At 40.7% G+C, this 17,336-nt stretch overlaps 1 protein-coding gene across 2 annotated transcripts in view; it reads left to right on the forward strand.

The window, feature by feature from the left end:
- The window catches only part of mgat4a (alpha-1,3-mannosyl-glycoprotein 4-beta-N-acetylglucosaminyltransferase A), a 94,782-nt gene extending 78,499 nt beyond the window's left edge, over positions 1 to 16,283 (forward strand). For both annotated transcript variants that reach the window (XM_034185884.1, XM_034185883.1), the window contains 8 exons: positions 460 to 590; positions 681 to 788; positions 2,513 to 2,587; positions 2,983 to 3,101; positions 12,819 to 12,897; positions 13,156 to 13,216; positions 15,444 to 15,556; positions 15,641 to 16,283. In XM_034185884.1, coding sequence (XP_034041775.1) covers positions 460 to 590; positions 681 to 788; positions 2,513 to 2,587; positions 2,983 to 3,101; positions 12,819 to 12,897; positions 13,156 to 13,216; positions 15,444 to 15,556; positions 15,641 to 15,667 — 713 coding nt within the window. In that variant the 3' untranslated portion in view covers positions 15,668 to 16,283. The remainder of the gene's footprint in view (positions 1 to 459; positions 591 to 680; positions 789 to 2,512; positions 2,588 to 2,982; positions 3,102 to 12,818; positions 12,898 to 13,155; positions 13,217 to 15,443; positions 15,557 to 15,640) is intronic.
- The last annotated feature ends 1,053 nt before the right edge of the window (positions 16,284 to 17,336 follow it).

A 17,336-nucleotide genomic window follows, 5' to 3' on the forward strand; every position in this document is an offset into this window, starting at 1 on the left:
CTCCTATAAAGTGCTTCCTTTGTGTTTTCTGCTGTGCATCATTTATTTTTAGCATGTACAAGCACCGTGAGTACCAGTTATGTGCATGCCTGTGTGTGTATATATATATATATATATATATATATATATATATATATATATATATATATATATACGTATATATATATATATATATATATATACGTATATAATATTTTATTCCCTGCTGTGAAGTAGCTGTGCTATAACCTGACCATCTGTGGAAGTAACTTTTGCAGTGCTTCTTTTTAAGAGACCAGGCTTTCACCTGGCTGTAAGTTGTAGTTTTAATTATTCTTTTCTTTAATTTAAAGTGCAGCAGTAAGTCCCTTTAGCCATTTTCATGCTTTAATAATCTCTTTGCAAGTAATGGGTTGTTGATGAGAATTTGTTCAGGACCAGTGGACCTCCACAAACCGACACCTTCCCTCTTTCCTACAGGAAAGATGTTTCAGGCTCCAGATTTAAACCTCATTGTCGAGTTCATCTTTATGTTCTACAAGGAGAAACCCATCGATTGGCTGCTGGACCATATTCTCTGGGTCAAAGTCTGCAATCCAGAGAAAGATGCGGTACATATGGAGCAACTGAGTGTTCTGAACTGCGTGCAACATGTCTTCATGTGAGGAGCAGGTCTCCGTAATTATTTTCTTGTGTCACAGAAACACTGTGAGCGGCAGAAATCCAGTCTACGGGTGCGGTTCAGACCCTCCCTGTTTCAACATGTGGGACTCCATTCTTCTCTGGCTGGAAAGATCCAAAAACTCACAGTGAGTCTCATTTACTGCTGTTAAGTTCCCAAGAGTCATTTTTTGGGCAGCACAAGTTGTGACAGTTCTCTTTTAGAGTCACCTCTGTGATGGTGATTGTGAATTGTTGCGTCTGTGTACTCTGCACACATTCTGGCCTGTGGCGACGTAAGGAAAGAGATTGTGCTTCGTGGCGCTGAAGTCACAGGATGTTTATTGCAGTAGCTGTTTTTTTGTGCTTATTTTAGAAAGCAATATTAATTTCCCTGAGGTCTGATCGAGTACATTTTATTAACTAGCGGGCCTCAAGACACATGTCCAGTTAACTGTTCTTTGTGCAGTGCTACTCAGTTTTTTCGCCTGCTACTGCTCGTCATTCATCCTAAAGTGCAAAGGTCCTAGTGCAGAGATTTCCTGTGGTTTAGAGAGCTTAAACCTTTTTTTGTGATTGTAGGCTGTTGAAATACAATTTGAAATTAAAGCATTTTCACAAGAGAGTATTTTCTGCACTGTTTTGCCACACATCAGGCACTATCTTGATCACACATGGTCTAAAGCGCACAAGTTTTTGGGGGTGTGTTCAAATCATTTTGCAATTTATTTGGCATGAGAAGCTACGGATATTAGCGAACGCTGCTAACTGCTCTCACGCCCTTCCAGCAGGGGCCGATAAATCATCATTATGCTAAAAGCGTGAGTGCGTGATTTTATTTAAGTTCAATGTAAGTACACAATATAATTCTAAGTACGTTAAAATACATGGATGACACAAGAAAGTAAAAACACTTATTTCCATTGTGGTCCATTTTAAAATCAAATTACAAAATAGAAGTAATAATAAAATAAAATAATAATACTGATAATAATAATAGTGTGTATATGATAACAAAAACCTAAACAATTTATTAATACATTGAAAAACTAAGTTAACATTAAAAAATATGTTATATGTAAAATATGTAAAAAAACAAAAAACAAAAAAAAAAAACATAATTAACAGGAAATAAAAGGGTCGAGTTCCTCTTCTAAAAATTATTGCAGTCCAATGTTCTAAAAACATTCTGGACTTGCACACCTTTCCAACTAATTATACAAGCTTTGTTTAATTTATTACCACCCTTGAAAAATGTCAGGTACCTATTTTATAAACACTACCCAATTTAGAGCCCATGGATCCCCACGGGCAACAAGCTAGTTATTAATTAATTGTATTTTTGTATTACAATGCATGAACATGCACCCCTGTGCATACATTATGCAACTTGGGGATTAAGGACCTTGCCCAAGGGCCCATAGCATTCCTGATGTGCAGTTGATTGTCTTGTATAGCGACACGATAACATCACTATCAAGCACTTTGAGTGTCTGCTTTATAGAGAGGTCATCCATTAACCCACTGTGCCATGTAAATAACAGAAAATCTCTCCACTCCACTTTAGGCCAGGTTTTTGGTGGTGCCACACGGTAGCAGTGCATGGGCATGGCGTCCGACTACATCATATTTTTTTTCAGCTGACACGCTCATTAGCACACAGATTAACACAGTGATACTCTCTACTTAAATGACATAGGCGCTGGGCGAGAAAGTAGCAACTGTGACGGTTGTATGCTAGCAGTTGCCTCTGCGCTGTGCTGCTTTGCAGCAGGATGCAGACAAGGCCCATTATGTCACCAGCATGTGTTAACCTGAGTGTTACTCTTGAATCTTGTACAAGTGTTGATTTCTTCTGACTGTGTTTCTGTAGGACAAGGATTTCCTGAAACCACTGCTCCACAAGATGCATGTGAACCCCCCAGCTGAAGTTTCCACCTCAATGAAGGTATCATTTCAGAGTACCAAATCCCCACCACCACATCCAGAATATTTATTTCTCAAATATCTAAATGCTACAGAGATTTATATATTAAATTTCAGTGTTAAGATAGATTCTGATAACTGCTTTTCTAGTGTCAGTCTTTACTATCGAGAGCCTGCTGGGTCTGTGTTGGTTCTTTGGAATTGCTAAATTCCTTGCTGACACTCAGTCCCACTTACTCTGATGTCAAGTACAAGTAATCAGATCAAGATCAGCTGCTGCTGCACCTCACCTTATTAGGTGTAAGCATTCAGGTTTGGAGCAGCAGTACTTTGAATAAAAGAATACGCTTAAAAATGTATCCTCCAAATTTCTTGTTGGGTAATGTCAGTATTGAAGGGTTGTGTGGTTTTGTGCAGGTGTATCAGGGTCACACGCTGGAGAAGACTTATCTCGGAGAGGACTTCTTCTGGGCCATCACTCCCACTACTGGAGACTACATCCTGTTCAAATTTGACAGACCTGTTAGCATAGAGAGGTAAGCACCGAGGCCAGCATGGAATAAAATGTGTGGCTGTTTGCATATGTCATTAGTAGCTACGTGCAGTGTCTTTGATTTGACTTCCTTTGCTCGGTTTGGGTGATTTCTGGTTTGTGTCGCTCTGTATGCATTTGGGTTTTTGATGTCTCCCAGAATCTGGGAGTGCTAATGAGAATATTCTTTAAAAAACAAACAAAAAAAAGCATGTCTCTTACAGTCTGTGGAGCTTTAGAAGTGAGAGAAGATAACAGTTGGCATAAAGGTGGGTGAAAGCAAGATTCACAGTGATGATGAGCAGCTTGGATCAGAGGAGAGAAGAACAAACTTTAAAATGAGAAGAATCGTTATAAGACTGTGTTTTTTCATATATTATGTAGTCTTGACAAAAAGAGGAGTGTGAAGGGCGTGTCTCATACTGGAATTGCAAAAGTTATGACCAACTACTTTGAGAAACAGTTAATGAATCATCATTTTCGAAAGAACAAATGACGGCCTTTGACTTGTTCCACTTGCAGTCATATGCCATAACAAAGTGTTTTACCTTAGTTCATAAGTGGCACCACTTACACTGTCTCCACCACTTTGGGGAACTGATTAAAAAATGTCATTTTCATATTAATGTTAACAGATGCAGGATTCTCTCACTTATTCTCCCTCAGTTTGGCGTTCTCAATCAGTTACCATGAAAATAATGTTTTGAATAAATTAAGCAAGCTATGAACATTTTTCATTCTTTAAAACTAAAAGCTGTAGACGTTGTTTTAATATTTTTGCTTGAAAGCAGAGCTGCACCTGTTCAGAATCTGTACAGAATGTTCAGAATCTGTACCGATGTGCTGAATAATAAATCTGAGCATCATACACTATAAAATTTTGATCAGACACCATGTAGTTGTGTATCTCACTGAGGTCTGCCTGCAGTAATATTTTTTTTTATTGATGTATTTGAATTCCTTTAACGTCACAGGGTTCATTACAGTGAATTTTTTTTGTAGCTGTGAGTTTCCCGTCATAGGTAGAAAACTGCATGAATGTTAAGACTGTTGGTCACATCACACTAGTATGTCATATGACTAATAGTCCAAAATCACAGTGCAGTTCATTAACTTGCTGAGACATCAAACAGATTCAGTCCCAGTTAATTGCTGCTCAGAAATCGAATACATACGGAACACGAGTGTGAATATCAGTACTGCTTCTCTGCAGCCTGCGATGATTGTTACAGCATTTGTTAAAGCGTTTGAGTTGTGTTACCAGGCTGCTGTCTGGAACATTGTGAAAATTTATGGGATCCCCATTAGGTTGCTGGACATCATAGTCAGCCTGTGCACAGGCACTGTGAGTGATGTAAATCTCTGACTTCTTCTCAGGGATGTGTTCTTGGTTATACTCTGTTGAAGGCTTGCGTGGACTCAGTGTTGGGTTAGGGTTATCAAGACCTGCAGCCTAGGTGCCTACAATGAGGAAAATAAGTATTTGAACACCCTCCGATTTTGCAAGTTCTCCCACTTAGAAATCATGGAGGGGTCTGAAATTTTCATCTTAGGTGCATGTCCACTGTGAGAGACATAATCTAAAAAAAAAAAAGAAAATCCGGAAATCACAATATATGATTTTTTTTTTAATGATTTATTTGCATGTTATTCCTGCAAATAAGTATTTCAACACGTGCCAATCAGCAAAACTTCTGGCCCTCAAAGACCTGTTAGTCCTCCTCTAAAAAGTCCACCTCCACTCCACTTTTTATTCCAAATTAGAAGCACCTACAGTAGTGTTCAGAATAATAGTAGTGCTTTGTGACTAAAAAGATTAATCCAGGTTTTGAGTATATTTGTTATTGTTACATGGGAAACAAGGTACCAGTAGATTCAGTAGATTCTCACAAATCCAACAAGACCAAGCATTCATGATATGCACACTCTTAAGGCTATGAAATTGGGCTATTACAAGTAGTGTTTCTTAAAGCCAGAAAGTTTCCATTTGAAATGACTTTAGTTTTGTGTCATGTCTGTGATCTTCTTTTTTTCTATAAAATTAAGCAACTGAATGAACATCCTACCAGGCCGGTAATTCCATAATTTTTGCCAGGGGTTGTAGTAAAAAAAAAAGTAGAAAAGGGGGTGTTCACAATAATAATAGTGTGGCATTCAGTCAGTGAGTTCGTCAGTTTTGTGGAACAAACAGGTGTGAATCAGGTGTCCCCTATTTAAGGATGAAGCCAGCACCTGTTGAACATGCTTTTCTCTTTGAAAGCCTGAGGAAAATGGGACATTCAAGATATTGTTCAGAAGAACAGCGTAGTTTGATTAAAAAGTTGATTGGAGAGGGGAAAACTTAAAAGCAGGTGCAAAAAATTATAGGCTGATCGTCTACAATGATCTCCAATGCTTTAAAATGGACAAAAAACCAGAGACGCTTGGAAGAAAACGGAAAACAACCATCAAAATTGATAGAAGAATAACCAGAATGGCAAAGGCTCACCCATTGATCAGCTCCAGGATGATCAAAGACAGTCTGGAGTTACCTATAAGTGCTGTGACAGTTAGAAGACGCCTGTGTGAAGCTAATTTATTTGCAAGAATCCCCTGCAAAGTCCCTCTGTTAAATAAAAGACGTGTCAGAAGAGATTACAATTTGCCAAAGAACACATCAACTGGCCTAAAGAGAAATGGAGGAATAGTTTGTGGACTGATGAGAGTAAAATTGTTCTTTTTGGGACCAAGGGCTGCAGACAGTTTGTGAGACGACCTTCAAACTCTGAATTCAAGCCACAGTTCACAGTGAAGACAGTGAAGCATGGTGGTGCAAGCATCATGATATGGGCATGTTTCTCCTACTATGGTGTTGGGCCTATATATCGCATACCAGGTATCATGGATCAGTTTGGATATGTCAAAATACTTGAAGAGGTCATGATGTTGCCTTATGCTGAAGAGGACATGCCCTTGAAATGGGTGTTTCAACAAGACAATGACCCCAAGCACACTAGTACACGAGCAAAATCTTGGTTCCAAACCAAAAAAATTAATGCCTCACAGATGTGAAGAAATCATGAAAAACTGTGGTTATTAGGGATGGGTATCGAGAACCGGTTCCTTTCGGGTATCATTAAGAAATGATTCGATCCACCGACATCAATAAGCTTTTTGCTTAACGATTCTGTTATCGGTCCTTCAGAGTGGCCGTTGTTTTGGGGGTGTTTGTCAGGAAAATTATAATTTCTCTACATTGATTACAGACCCTGCAGTGGGTCCGTAATCAACTTTTCTGCAGCGCGGCTTTGCTTTGAACCTTGAACCAATCGAAGCAGTGGTTCGCAGATTGAAGCAGTGCTTCGATCTATTGCTTCGTTTATTCTTTCTTTCTTTCACTTAATTTGCCCCTGCTAAAACCCTAAAGAGCATAACATCTGTGAGTATTATTTACCTTTTTTTATGTTAAACCGACCTGTTATGGTCTTCTGAAACAATTGATAGATGTATTTATAACTTAAAAACGGTAGCGATGCTAACGCATTAGCATGTCTATGGCATTTTCGATGTTAAAAGTTAGCATTAAGCAGTTGCAGCTGTCATCACGTTCGGGTGCATTTGTTTTCAAATTGTAATATTTTTTAAATTTATTTTTGTTTATATATTAATAATCTATACAATATATACTTATTATATACAATTTTAGAGAAAGAGACATAAAGAACCTGAATAGAAACACAACAGAAAAAATATAAAAGCAACTAAAAATGAACAAAAATAAATACATACATACAGAAATAAATGTTTCCTGTGAACACCTAGTGACTCTTACACCTCCATTTCATCTTATTCTCATTTCGTCTTATTTAAGTTTAATAAGTTTGTTTTGTTCAAACCATATTTCAGTGTGTTAATTTCTTCAGTGATTTCCTCCAGAACTATCTGCCAAACTACACTCAACAAAAATATAAACGCAGCACTTTTGGTTTTGCTCCCATTTTGTATGAGATGAACTCAAAGATCTAAAACTTTTTCCACATACATAATATCACCATTGCCCTCAAATATTGTTCACAAACCAGTCTAAATCTGTGATAGTGAGCACTTCTCCTTTGCTGAGATAATCCATCCCACCTCACAGGTGTGCCATACCAAGATGCTGATTAGACACCATGATTAGTGCACAGGTGTGCCTTAAACTGTCCACAATAAAAGGCCACTCTGAAAGGTGCAGTTTTGTTTTATTGGGGGGGGGATACCAGTCAGTATCTGGTGTGACCACCATTTGCCTCATGCAGTGCAACACATCTCCTTCGCATAGAGTTGATCAGTTTGTCAATTGTGGCCTGTGGAATGTTGGTCCACTCCTCTTCAATGGCTGTGCGAAGTTGCTGGATATTGGCAGGAACTGGTACACGCTGTCGTATACGCTGGTCCAGAGCATCCCAAACATGCTCAATGGGTGACATGTCCGGTGAGTATGCCGGCCATGCAAGAACTGGGACATTTTCAGCTTCCAAGAATTGTGTACAGATCCTTGCAACATGGGGCCGTGAATTATCGTGCTGCAACATGAGGTGATGTTCTTGGATGTATGGCACAACAATGGGCCTCAGGATCTCGTCACGGTATCTGTGCATTCAAAATGCCATCAATAAAATGCACCTGTGTTCTTCATCCATAACAGACGCCTGCCCATACCATAACCCCACCGCCACCATGGGCCACTCGATCCACAACATTGACATCAGAAAACCGCTCACCCACACAACGCCACACGCGCTGTCTGCCATCTGCCCTGGACAGTGTGAACCGGGATTCATCCGTGAAGAGAACACCTCTCCAACATGCCAAACGCCAGCGAATGTGAGCATTTGCCCACTCAAGTCGGTTACGACGACGAACTGGAGTCAGGTTGAGACCCCGATGAGGACGACGAGCATGCAGATGAGCTTCCCTGAGATGGTTTCTGACAGTTTGTGCAGAAATTCTTTGGTTATGCAAACCGATTGTTTCAGCACCTGTCTGAGTGGCTGGTCTCAGACGATCTTGGAAGTGAACATGCTGGATGTGGAGGTCCTGGGCTGGTGTGGTTACACGTGGTCTGCGGTTGTGAGGCTGGTTGGATGTACTGCCAAATTCTCTGAAACGCCTTTGGAGACGGCTTATGGTAGAGAAATGAACATTCAATACACGAGCAACAGCTCTGGTTGACATTCCTGCTGTCAGCATGCAAATTGCACGCTCCCTCAAATCTTGCGACATCTGTGGCATTGTGCTGTGTGATAAAACTGCACCTTTCAGAGTGGCCTTTTATTGTGGGCAGTCTAAGGCACACCTGTGCACTAATCATGGTGTCTAATCAGCATCTTGATATGGCACACCTGTGAGGTGGGATGGATTATCTCAGCAAAGGAGAAGTGCGCACTATCACAGATTTAGACTAGTTTGTGAACAATATTTGAGGGAAATGGTGATATTGTGTATGTGGAAAAAGTTTTAGATCTTTGAGTTCATCTCATACAAAATGGGAGCAAAACCAAAAGTGTTGCATTTATATTTTTGTTGAGTGTAGAAAACTGCTGCATCCTAGTAAGAGCAGAATACTACTGGAATGAATTTGAATAAGGAAAGTTGTTTTTTTTTTCCTCACCTAAATGGATGCTGCACTCACTGCAGTTTATTGTCTGGAATAGTCCCAAATTGCATTTCAGAGCTTCTAGAATTGAAACATTTTCTTGCAGATGGTGTTCGGGGGTAATTTTGGGTTTCAGCTTTTTTTGTTTTTCACCAGTTTCATCCCTGAATATGTGAAATTGTGAGTCACTTTTGTGCTGATTAAAGTTACTAACTGGGACTCTTGTCTTGTTGCGAGAAAGAAACGAGAATCATCCTCTGTTCTGTTCACACAGCTCCAAACAAACAAATAATCCATGTCTGCTACGTTTAATCTGCGTGGAATTTAGTAAACGCAAAACGAATTTCAGACATATTATATATTAGTCTGGAACAAAGAGGACAAACAGTGTTGTAAAGAACAATAATCAAGACGTTAAAGAGCAAACTTCACTTTTCTCCAGAACGACATGATCAGGAAGCGAGTGTAGCTCACAGCAGCTCCCATTGAAAATAACGGAGAGACAGCCTGTGATTCGCGCATGTTTATATAAAATAAACAGAATAACAATGTCTATAAAGAGAATATATTCATGAGAGTTTTAGGCACAATATAAAAATAGTTTTATGTTGCGATGTTAATGGTGTTGTCTGTGTGCAGCGGTTAAAGTGCAGTGTGATCAGAGCGTCTCAATGCAGTTCTCAATGTTACTGAGATCACGCAGTGTGGCGACCTCTCCGAGGTTTTGCGGCATTTGAAACCTGAAAAGCCTCAATGAAATACATAGAAAACCTGTAAAGCCTACTTTTAGTACAAAATTCACGAGGTATCGATAAGGGAATCGATAAGGAATCGGATCGATAAGCAGAATCGATAATGGCATCGATATCGATAAAATCTTATCAATACCCATCCCTAGTGGTTATACAACTAAATACTAGTTTAGTGATTCACAGGATTGCTAAAAAAGCAGTATGAACATAATGGTTTTGAGTTTGTAGCGTCAACAGCAGATGCTACTATTATTGTGAACACCCCCTTTTCTACTTTTTTTTTTACTAATAGCCCAATGTTATAGCCTTAAGAGTGTCCATATCATGAATGCTTGGTCTTGTTGGATTTGTGAGAATCTACTGAATCTACTGGTACCTTGTTTCCCATGTAACGTTAAGAAATATACTCAAAACCTGGATTAATCTTTTTAGTCACATAGCACTACTGTTATTCTGAACACTACTGTATTTGAGGTCGTTAGCGGCATAAAGACACCTGTCCACCCCACACAATCAGTAAGACTCCAACTACTAACATGGCTAAAACCAAAGAGCTGTCCAAAGACACCAGAGACAAAATTGTAGACCTCCACAAGGCTGGAAAGGGCTACGGGGCAATTGCCAAGCAGCTTGGTGAAAAAAGATCAACTGTTGGAGCAATTATTAGAAAATGGAAGAAGCTAAACACGACTGTCAATCTCCCTCGGACTGGGGCTCCATGCAAGATCCCACCTCGTGGTGTATCAATGATCCTAAGAAAGGTGAGGAATCAGCCCAGAACTGCATGGGAGGAGCTGGTCAATGACCTGAAGAGAGCTGGCACCACTGTTTCCAAGGTTACTGTGGGTAATACACTAAGACGTCATGGGTTAAAATGGGTTAAAATCACAGAAGGTTCCCCTGCTTAAATCAGCAGACGTCCAGGCCCATCTTAAGTTTGCCCAGGATCATTTGGATGATCCAGAGGAGTCATGGGAGAAAGTTATGTGGTCAGATGAGACCAAAATAGAACTTTTTGTTCTTAATTCCACTCGCCGTGTTTGGAGGAAGACGAATTCTGAGTACCCTCCCGAAAACATCGTCGCCACTGTGAAGCATGGGGGTGGAAGCATCATGCTTTGGGGTTTTTTTCCTGCACATGGGACAGGACGACTGCACTGTACTAAGGAGAGGATGACTGGGGCCATGTATTGCGAGATTTTGGGGAACAACCTCCTTCCCTCAGTTAGAGCATTGAAGATGGGTCGTGGATGGGTCTTCCAACATGACAATGACCCGAAGCACACAGCCAGGATAACCAAGGAGTGGCTCTGTAAGAAGCATATCAAGGTTCTGGAGTGGCCTAGCCAGTCTCCAGACCTAAACCCAATAGAAAATCTTTGGAGGGAGCTCAAACTCTGTGTTTCTCAGTGACAGCCCAGTAACCTGGCTGATCTTGAGAAGATCTGTGTGGAGGAGTGGACCAAAATCCCTGCTGCAGTGTGTGCAAACCTGGTGAGAAACTAGAGGAAACGTTTGACCTCTGTAATTGCAAACAAAGGGTACTGTACCAAATATTAACATTGATTTTCACAGGGGGTCAAATACTTATTTGCAGCAGTAACATACAAATAAATTATTTAAAAAAATCATACATTGTGATTTCCGGATTTTTTTTTTTTTTTTTTAGATTATGTCTCTCACAGTGGACATGCACCTAAGATGAAAATTTCAGACCCCTCCATGATTTCTAAATGGGAGAACTTGCAAAATCGCAGGGTGTTCAAATACTTATTTTCCTCACTGTATGTTGTTGAGGATAGGTTTACTGACATTGCCTTCACAGACAATTATATGAGCTTTGAGGAATTAATGATTATCCTGATTGCAATACTTTTGGAGCTGAGACAGGGGTTGTCTGAGTTTGTGATGGTCCTGGATAGGAAGCTCTACACTGAGTGACTTCCTGAACTTGGCCATCAGAGGTCTAACTGTATGTGGTGTAAATGTTTTGTGTAAATGTAACTTTTAGAGATTGATTGATCGTGGCAGTACAGTCTTCAGCCTTTGAGATTAAGAGGCCCCTAAGAAGAGCTCATAACGTCTTGAGGTCGCTGAACAGAGTTGTTTGGCGATGCTGATGCCTTTGTAGGTAAATGAAAGTCCAAGTGTTTTGGATCCTGGTGCTTCATGTCTTGCTGTATGGTTGTGAGATTTGGATGCTAACAAGGACTTACTGGATGACTGCCTGACCTTTGACAGGAAGCAGAAAGATTGACCACATTACACCCATTTTGGCATCTCTTCACTGACTGCCTGACCCTGTGAGATCAGATTTTAAGGTTCTGCTACTAACCTATAAAATTGTTCACAGACTGGCATCTCCCTACTTAGCTGACCTAATTAAACCCTACGTACCGGCCCGGGCTCTGCATCCTTGGGGTGTAGGACTACTTTGTGTCCCTAGGGTGAATGAAAAGTCTGTGGGTCACATAGTTTTCTCTTACCGTGCCCCTGTTCTGTGGAATGATCTCCCTGTGTCAATAAAACAGTCAAATTCTGTGGAGACTTTCAAATCCAGACTTAAGCCGCACTTATTTTCCCTTTCGTATGGCTAGCGTACTTACATAGTATGTTACACCCTTTTAAATTCATTTTATTAGGAAACAGAGCGGGCTGCATCCTCAACTTTATCTAAATTCTGGGTCTTTTAGTGAAGCTTAGGGCTAGTGGCCGGCGATCACCTTAGTATTTCTTCTGTTTTTCTTGTTGCTTTATGCTGACAAATTATACTGTATTTCTTGTCTTTCCGATGCCTGATTCTGTTTTTTCTCTCTGTTTGAGGTGCGGCTCCATCCAGAGATGGGTGTGGTGTCTACTTCTGCAGCCCTCCCTTCCTGTGCACGGGCAAAATTTCCTGTATATTTGTTTTGTAAATTATTTTGTCGATTGTGTCTGTAGCATGGCCCAAGCAGAGGGTCACCCCTTTGAGTCTTGTCTGCTTGAGGTTTCTTCCTTGAATCATCAGTGAGAGTTTTTCCTTACCACTGTCGCCTGTGTGCTTGCTCTGGGGTTTGGTCAGGTTAGACCTTTCTTGTGTGAAGTGCCTTGAGCCACCTTTGTTGTGATTTGGTGCGATATAAATGAAAATAAAATGAAATTGGCTAGATGTCTTGGGTATGAGGTCTCTTTAACGGATACCAGCGTGTGCTACCAAACCTAAAACAGGATCTAACAGCAAAACATTTATATTTGTGGTTAGTAAATGAGAAATAATCAGAATTCTTTAAAACAGTCTGTTTAATAATAAATTACGGGACTCGAGTTTCAGAATTACAAGGATATAAGAATTACCTTGTGGTTTTATTGGCAGGTTCTTGTTCCGCAGCGGGAACCAGGAACACCCCGGGGACAAGATACAGAACACCACAGTGGAAATCCTGCCCTTGTCGGTATGCAAACACTCAATGACAGCAAACCATTGTTTCAGATTGTGTTACATCGGGCAGCTACTTGTATGACTGAAGCGTATTGATTATCGACAGGATTGTGAGAGTGACAGAGTTGATTCCTCTGCTACAGCCGATAAGTTTGGAGATTGTGATTCACGGTTTTAGTGAACCTGCAGATACAAGCGTGTGTTTTCTCAGATAAGACGTCATTACCTTTTATTTATTTATTTTTGCCTTTCTTTGTTCCTAACGTGTTAGGATTCTGGGCTTCAGACCAAAGACAAATACAAGAGAACAGAGGATCGGTTTTACAGGATCGGTAAGTGTTTGTTCTTCTTCTTGTCTTTGTATTATTTGTAAATGGACACATTTTTTTGCAGGACACGGGTGGTAAAGTAGCTCTAGCTTGTTACGTTTAACACCATAAAATACATTTAAGATGTGTGTCTACTATTTTCAAACACTTAACAATAATAAATTGACAGGACTGATATTTCAACACTGCCATGTTGTGAACATGTGCGTGCAAGCAGCTGTGCTTTTTAGTCATGAACCAACCTTGAAACCAAACAGGAAATGTTTTTTTTTTTCCCCTTTTTGCTTTCGCCTGCCTTATGTACAGTATTGAAAACTGAGACATATAATTGGGCTTTGTTTTAAAACTTGAAGACCTGAAATTCCATTTGTTGGTTTTTGATGAAATAAGGCCTAAATATAGCATAAAACTTTGCACAGTCCAAAAAAACCTCTTTGTGTCCTGGCTTATTTTTTTTAATGATCAAGTTATTCAGAATTGAATAAAAACTGGGTGAGACTTCCAGTGTATTCCACTGCATTCTGCTTTTGCACAGTTAGCATCACATGATTTATAGAAGAAAAAAATTGCCTTGAGGCAGATAACTGCAGAGACAAGCTTTTATTTTGAGTCATGTTGGTCCTGTTTCCCTCTGAGATCGGGCAGTGTTTGTGTGAAGCTCTTCAACAAGTTTTCTGACAGTTTTGGACTTTTACAACTTGGACACAATGTTGAGAGCTGGTACCTTCCACAGTTCTTGTAGATCTGTTTGGCCGTATCCAAATGCAAATATTATATATTCCCCTTCTAAAGGGCAAATGAGTGACAGTTACCATCAGTACAGTCCTGGTCAGAGTTACTGTCACCCTTGATCTTGTGTGAAAAGCTACATGTCATAAAGTTTACTACGGAGCTCACAGAAGGGCAAGGAGCTACAGAGAGCCATCTTTATGATCATGTGATCCATCGTAGTCAAAAAGGTAAGTCTTGTGAAGATTTTTGACAAAACATTGGCTTTTCACCTGCATGTTAGAGAAGTGGCCAATGGTGCCTGTTTTCACTGAAGTAACAGTGCAGTGATTAGACCTGCTATTTCTGTGGCTGATGGTCACTCTTTGTAGGGCAGGTAGAGCAGGTAGCTCAGTCAGAAAAGGGTTTGGGCTACCAGCACAATCTGTAGACCTGGGTTTGAGTCCCAGTCATGCTACCTGTGTCCTTGAATGATACACTTCATCCACATTGTCTCAGTCCCCCCGCCTGTAAGTGGGTACCGTCCCTGATTGGGTAATTACGTGCATTAGACTGGCGTCCCATCCACAGAGAGTCGTAGACTCTGATCCTCTTCACACACTGGAATCCAGGGATAAGTTTAGCATTTTCTTTTTAATACTCTGTTGCTTATTTTCATTGTGCTTAATTTTATTTTTAGCATTTGGGTTTTAATGTATTTTGGCTTGATGATTTAAAGCACGTTGAATTATTGACTTGAAGGAACTGTATAAATTGTTGTTGTTAGTGGTGGTAGCGTTATTGTATTATACTAGTAATTATTATATTGTTATTGTTCTTACAATAATTATAATTTTAATTAGCTCCAAGACTAATTTTGTGACTTTCAAATGTTTGTGTAGCTAAATGATAAATGGACTGCATTTATATACCACTTTTCCATCTATATCAGAAGCTCAAGGTGCTTTACAGTGATGCCTCACATTCACCCATTCACAGACACACATACCGATGTCAGGGTGCCGCCATGTAAGGCGCTCACTACACACCAGGAGCAACTTGGGGATGAAGGACCTTGCCCAAGGGCCCTTAGTGATTTTCCAGCCAGACGGGTTTAAACCGAGGATCCTCTAGTCTCAAGCCCAACGCTTAACCACTAGACCACCATCTATCCTGTGATTTGTCAAAAAAAATAAAACAAAAAATATGTAAAAATAATTATTTACAGTAAATTCATCAGTGTGCCAGTAACGTTTTAGCTGATTTTTATTTTATTTTTTTATTTCATTAACTGAAAGCGTTATTAGACTGTATTAAATATTCTGAAAATAATTAAAATTCCATACTTAAAATTTAGGAGTTCCAGTTATTCTGACCAGGATGGACGAAACATCATGTCGTTTAAAAAAAAAAAAGGAGACAAAAAGAAAAAAAAGTGCTTTGGCGTTATTCCCGAGGAGGAAATGAGCTTTGAGTGTTTGGCATCAAATCACATTTAGTGTCTTATTTTCGTGTACTGCAGGTCACTTTGAGAATGGCGTGGCAGAAGGCGCTGTAGATCCCTCCTTCAATCCTATCGTGGCCCTTCGGCTTTCTGTTCTCAAAGACTCAGCCGTGTGGGCCATTCTCAGTGAAGTAAGACAATCGCACGCCGTTCATGCAAATGAACCGTCTCCATGTTTGTAGCTGATAACATGCTGCTCTACTCTCCCCCTGTAGGTCCATATAAAGAGGATAGTGGGTTGACTTTTGCAGGATGCAGGAATTATGACCCCTGTGAGAACATAGTCTCCAAAACTGCAGATGTGGGCCCTCGGGTCCTTAGCAGCCAGCTGTGGTGCAATCGCAGTCTGTTAGAGTTGCTGAACTGAGCTTCTTCTGAGGAATTCCACTTTCTGTCCCTCCCCCCTCCACCCCATCTCTCCCTAATTAACCTTGTTAAGTTGCTTCTCTGACATCGATCACTCTTTCTTTCTGTCACTTTCGTGCTCTTAATTCATTAGTGTGAATGTGAAAACTACTGTACGAGGAACATTGGCGACAGCTGAACAAACGCGTTTCTCAGTTGGCACGCTCTGAGGGACGCCGGTATTGGAAAAGTCTGAACAATCAGGTGGACGTACAGATGAATGAAGACAAATCATCACTTCTGGGGAAAAACCAGTCACAGAGGAAGGCTGCCAAATCCCGCTCTGTGACTAAATGCTGCCACCTGCAGGCCAGCTGGGGCGTTGCACTATCATCGGGTGCCACAGCGAAGCCTGCGATGATGAATGTTGTTATCACTAACAGCTAGCTGCTCTCTGTTGACAAAGATGTTGGAGCTTTAGATCAACACCAGCCTGATGCTGAGAACAAAAAAGAAAAAAAAAAAATTTTTTTTTCACCCCCAGAGCATCTTTAGTCATGTTTCAAATCGCGAATCCTGACTGAAGCAGTTGGTGATGACTTTTGACTTGAGCTCTGAGTTTTCTTTTTGGTAACTGAACCAATCCACCAAGAAAATCAGAACTGTAAAACCATCTCGCTGTCACTTCCTGTCTGACAGGATGTGTTATAGCCTCATTTATAGAAATTTAATCAGAAATTGCCTTGGTGTCATTTTCCCGTGAGAATACGAGGGCTGTCAATAAAGTAACGGTCCTTTTTATTTTTTTCAAAAACTATATGGATTTCATTCATATGTTTTTACGTCAGACATGCTTGAACCCTCGTGCGCATGCGTGAGTTTTTCCACGCCTGTCGGTGACGTCATTCGCCTGTGAGCACTCCTTGTGGGAGGAGTCGTCCAGCCCCTCGTCGGAATTCCTTTGTCTGAGAAGTTGCTGAGAGACTGGCGCGTTGTTTGATCAAAATTTTTTCTAAACCTGTGAGACACATCGAAGTGGACACGGTTCGAAAAATTAACCTGGTTTTCAGTGAAAATTTTAACGGCTGATGAGAGATTTTGAGGTGATTCTGTCGCTTTAAGGACTTTTCACGGTGCAAGACGTCGTGCAGCGCTCTCAGGCAGCGTCATCAGCCTGTTCAAGCTGAAAACCTCCACATTTCAGGCTCTATTGATCCAGGACGTCGTGAGAGAACAGAGAAGTTTCAGAAGAAGTCGGTTTCAGCATTTTATCCGGATATTCCACTGTTAAAGGAGATTTTTTTAATGAAAGACGTGCGGACGGGTCCGCGCGTCGGGACGCAGCCGCCGCGGCGCTCCGCCACAGGAAAAACACCTCTGTTGAAAGCCTTAAGGACAAGTTGGAACATGTCCTGCCTGTTAAACAATTTCTCATATACTCACTCCACTGAAAGCCATCAAAAGCCGCCTGGATTTTACAAATGGTTATCAACACGGAGGTGTTTTTCCTGTGCCGCTGCACCGCGTCGGCTGCGTCCCGACGCGCGGATCCGTCCGCACGTCTTT

The sequence above is a fragment of the Thalassophryne amazonica genome, chromosome 14 (genome assembly GCF_902500255.1).
Source record: "Thalassophryne amazonica chromosome 14, fThaAma1.1, whole genome shotgun sequence".
Lineage (NCBI taxonomy): Eukaryota > Metazoa > Chordata > Actinopteri > Batrachoidiformes > Batrachoididae > Thalassophryne > Thalassophryne amazonica.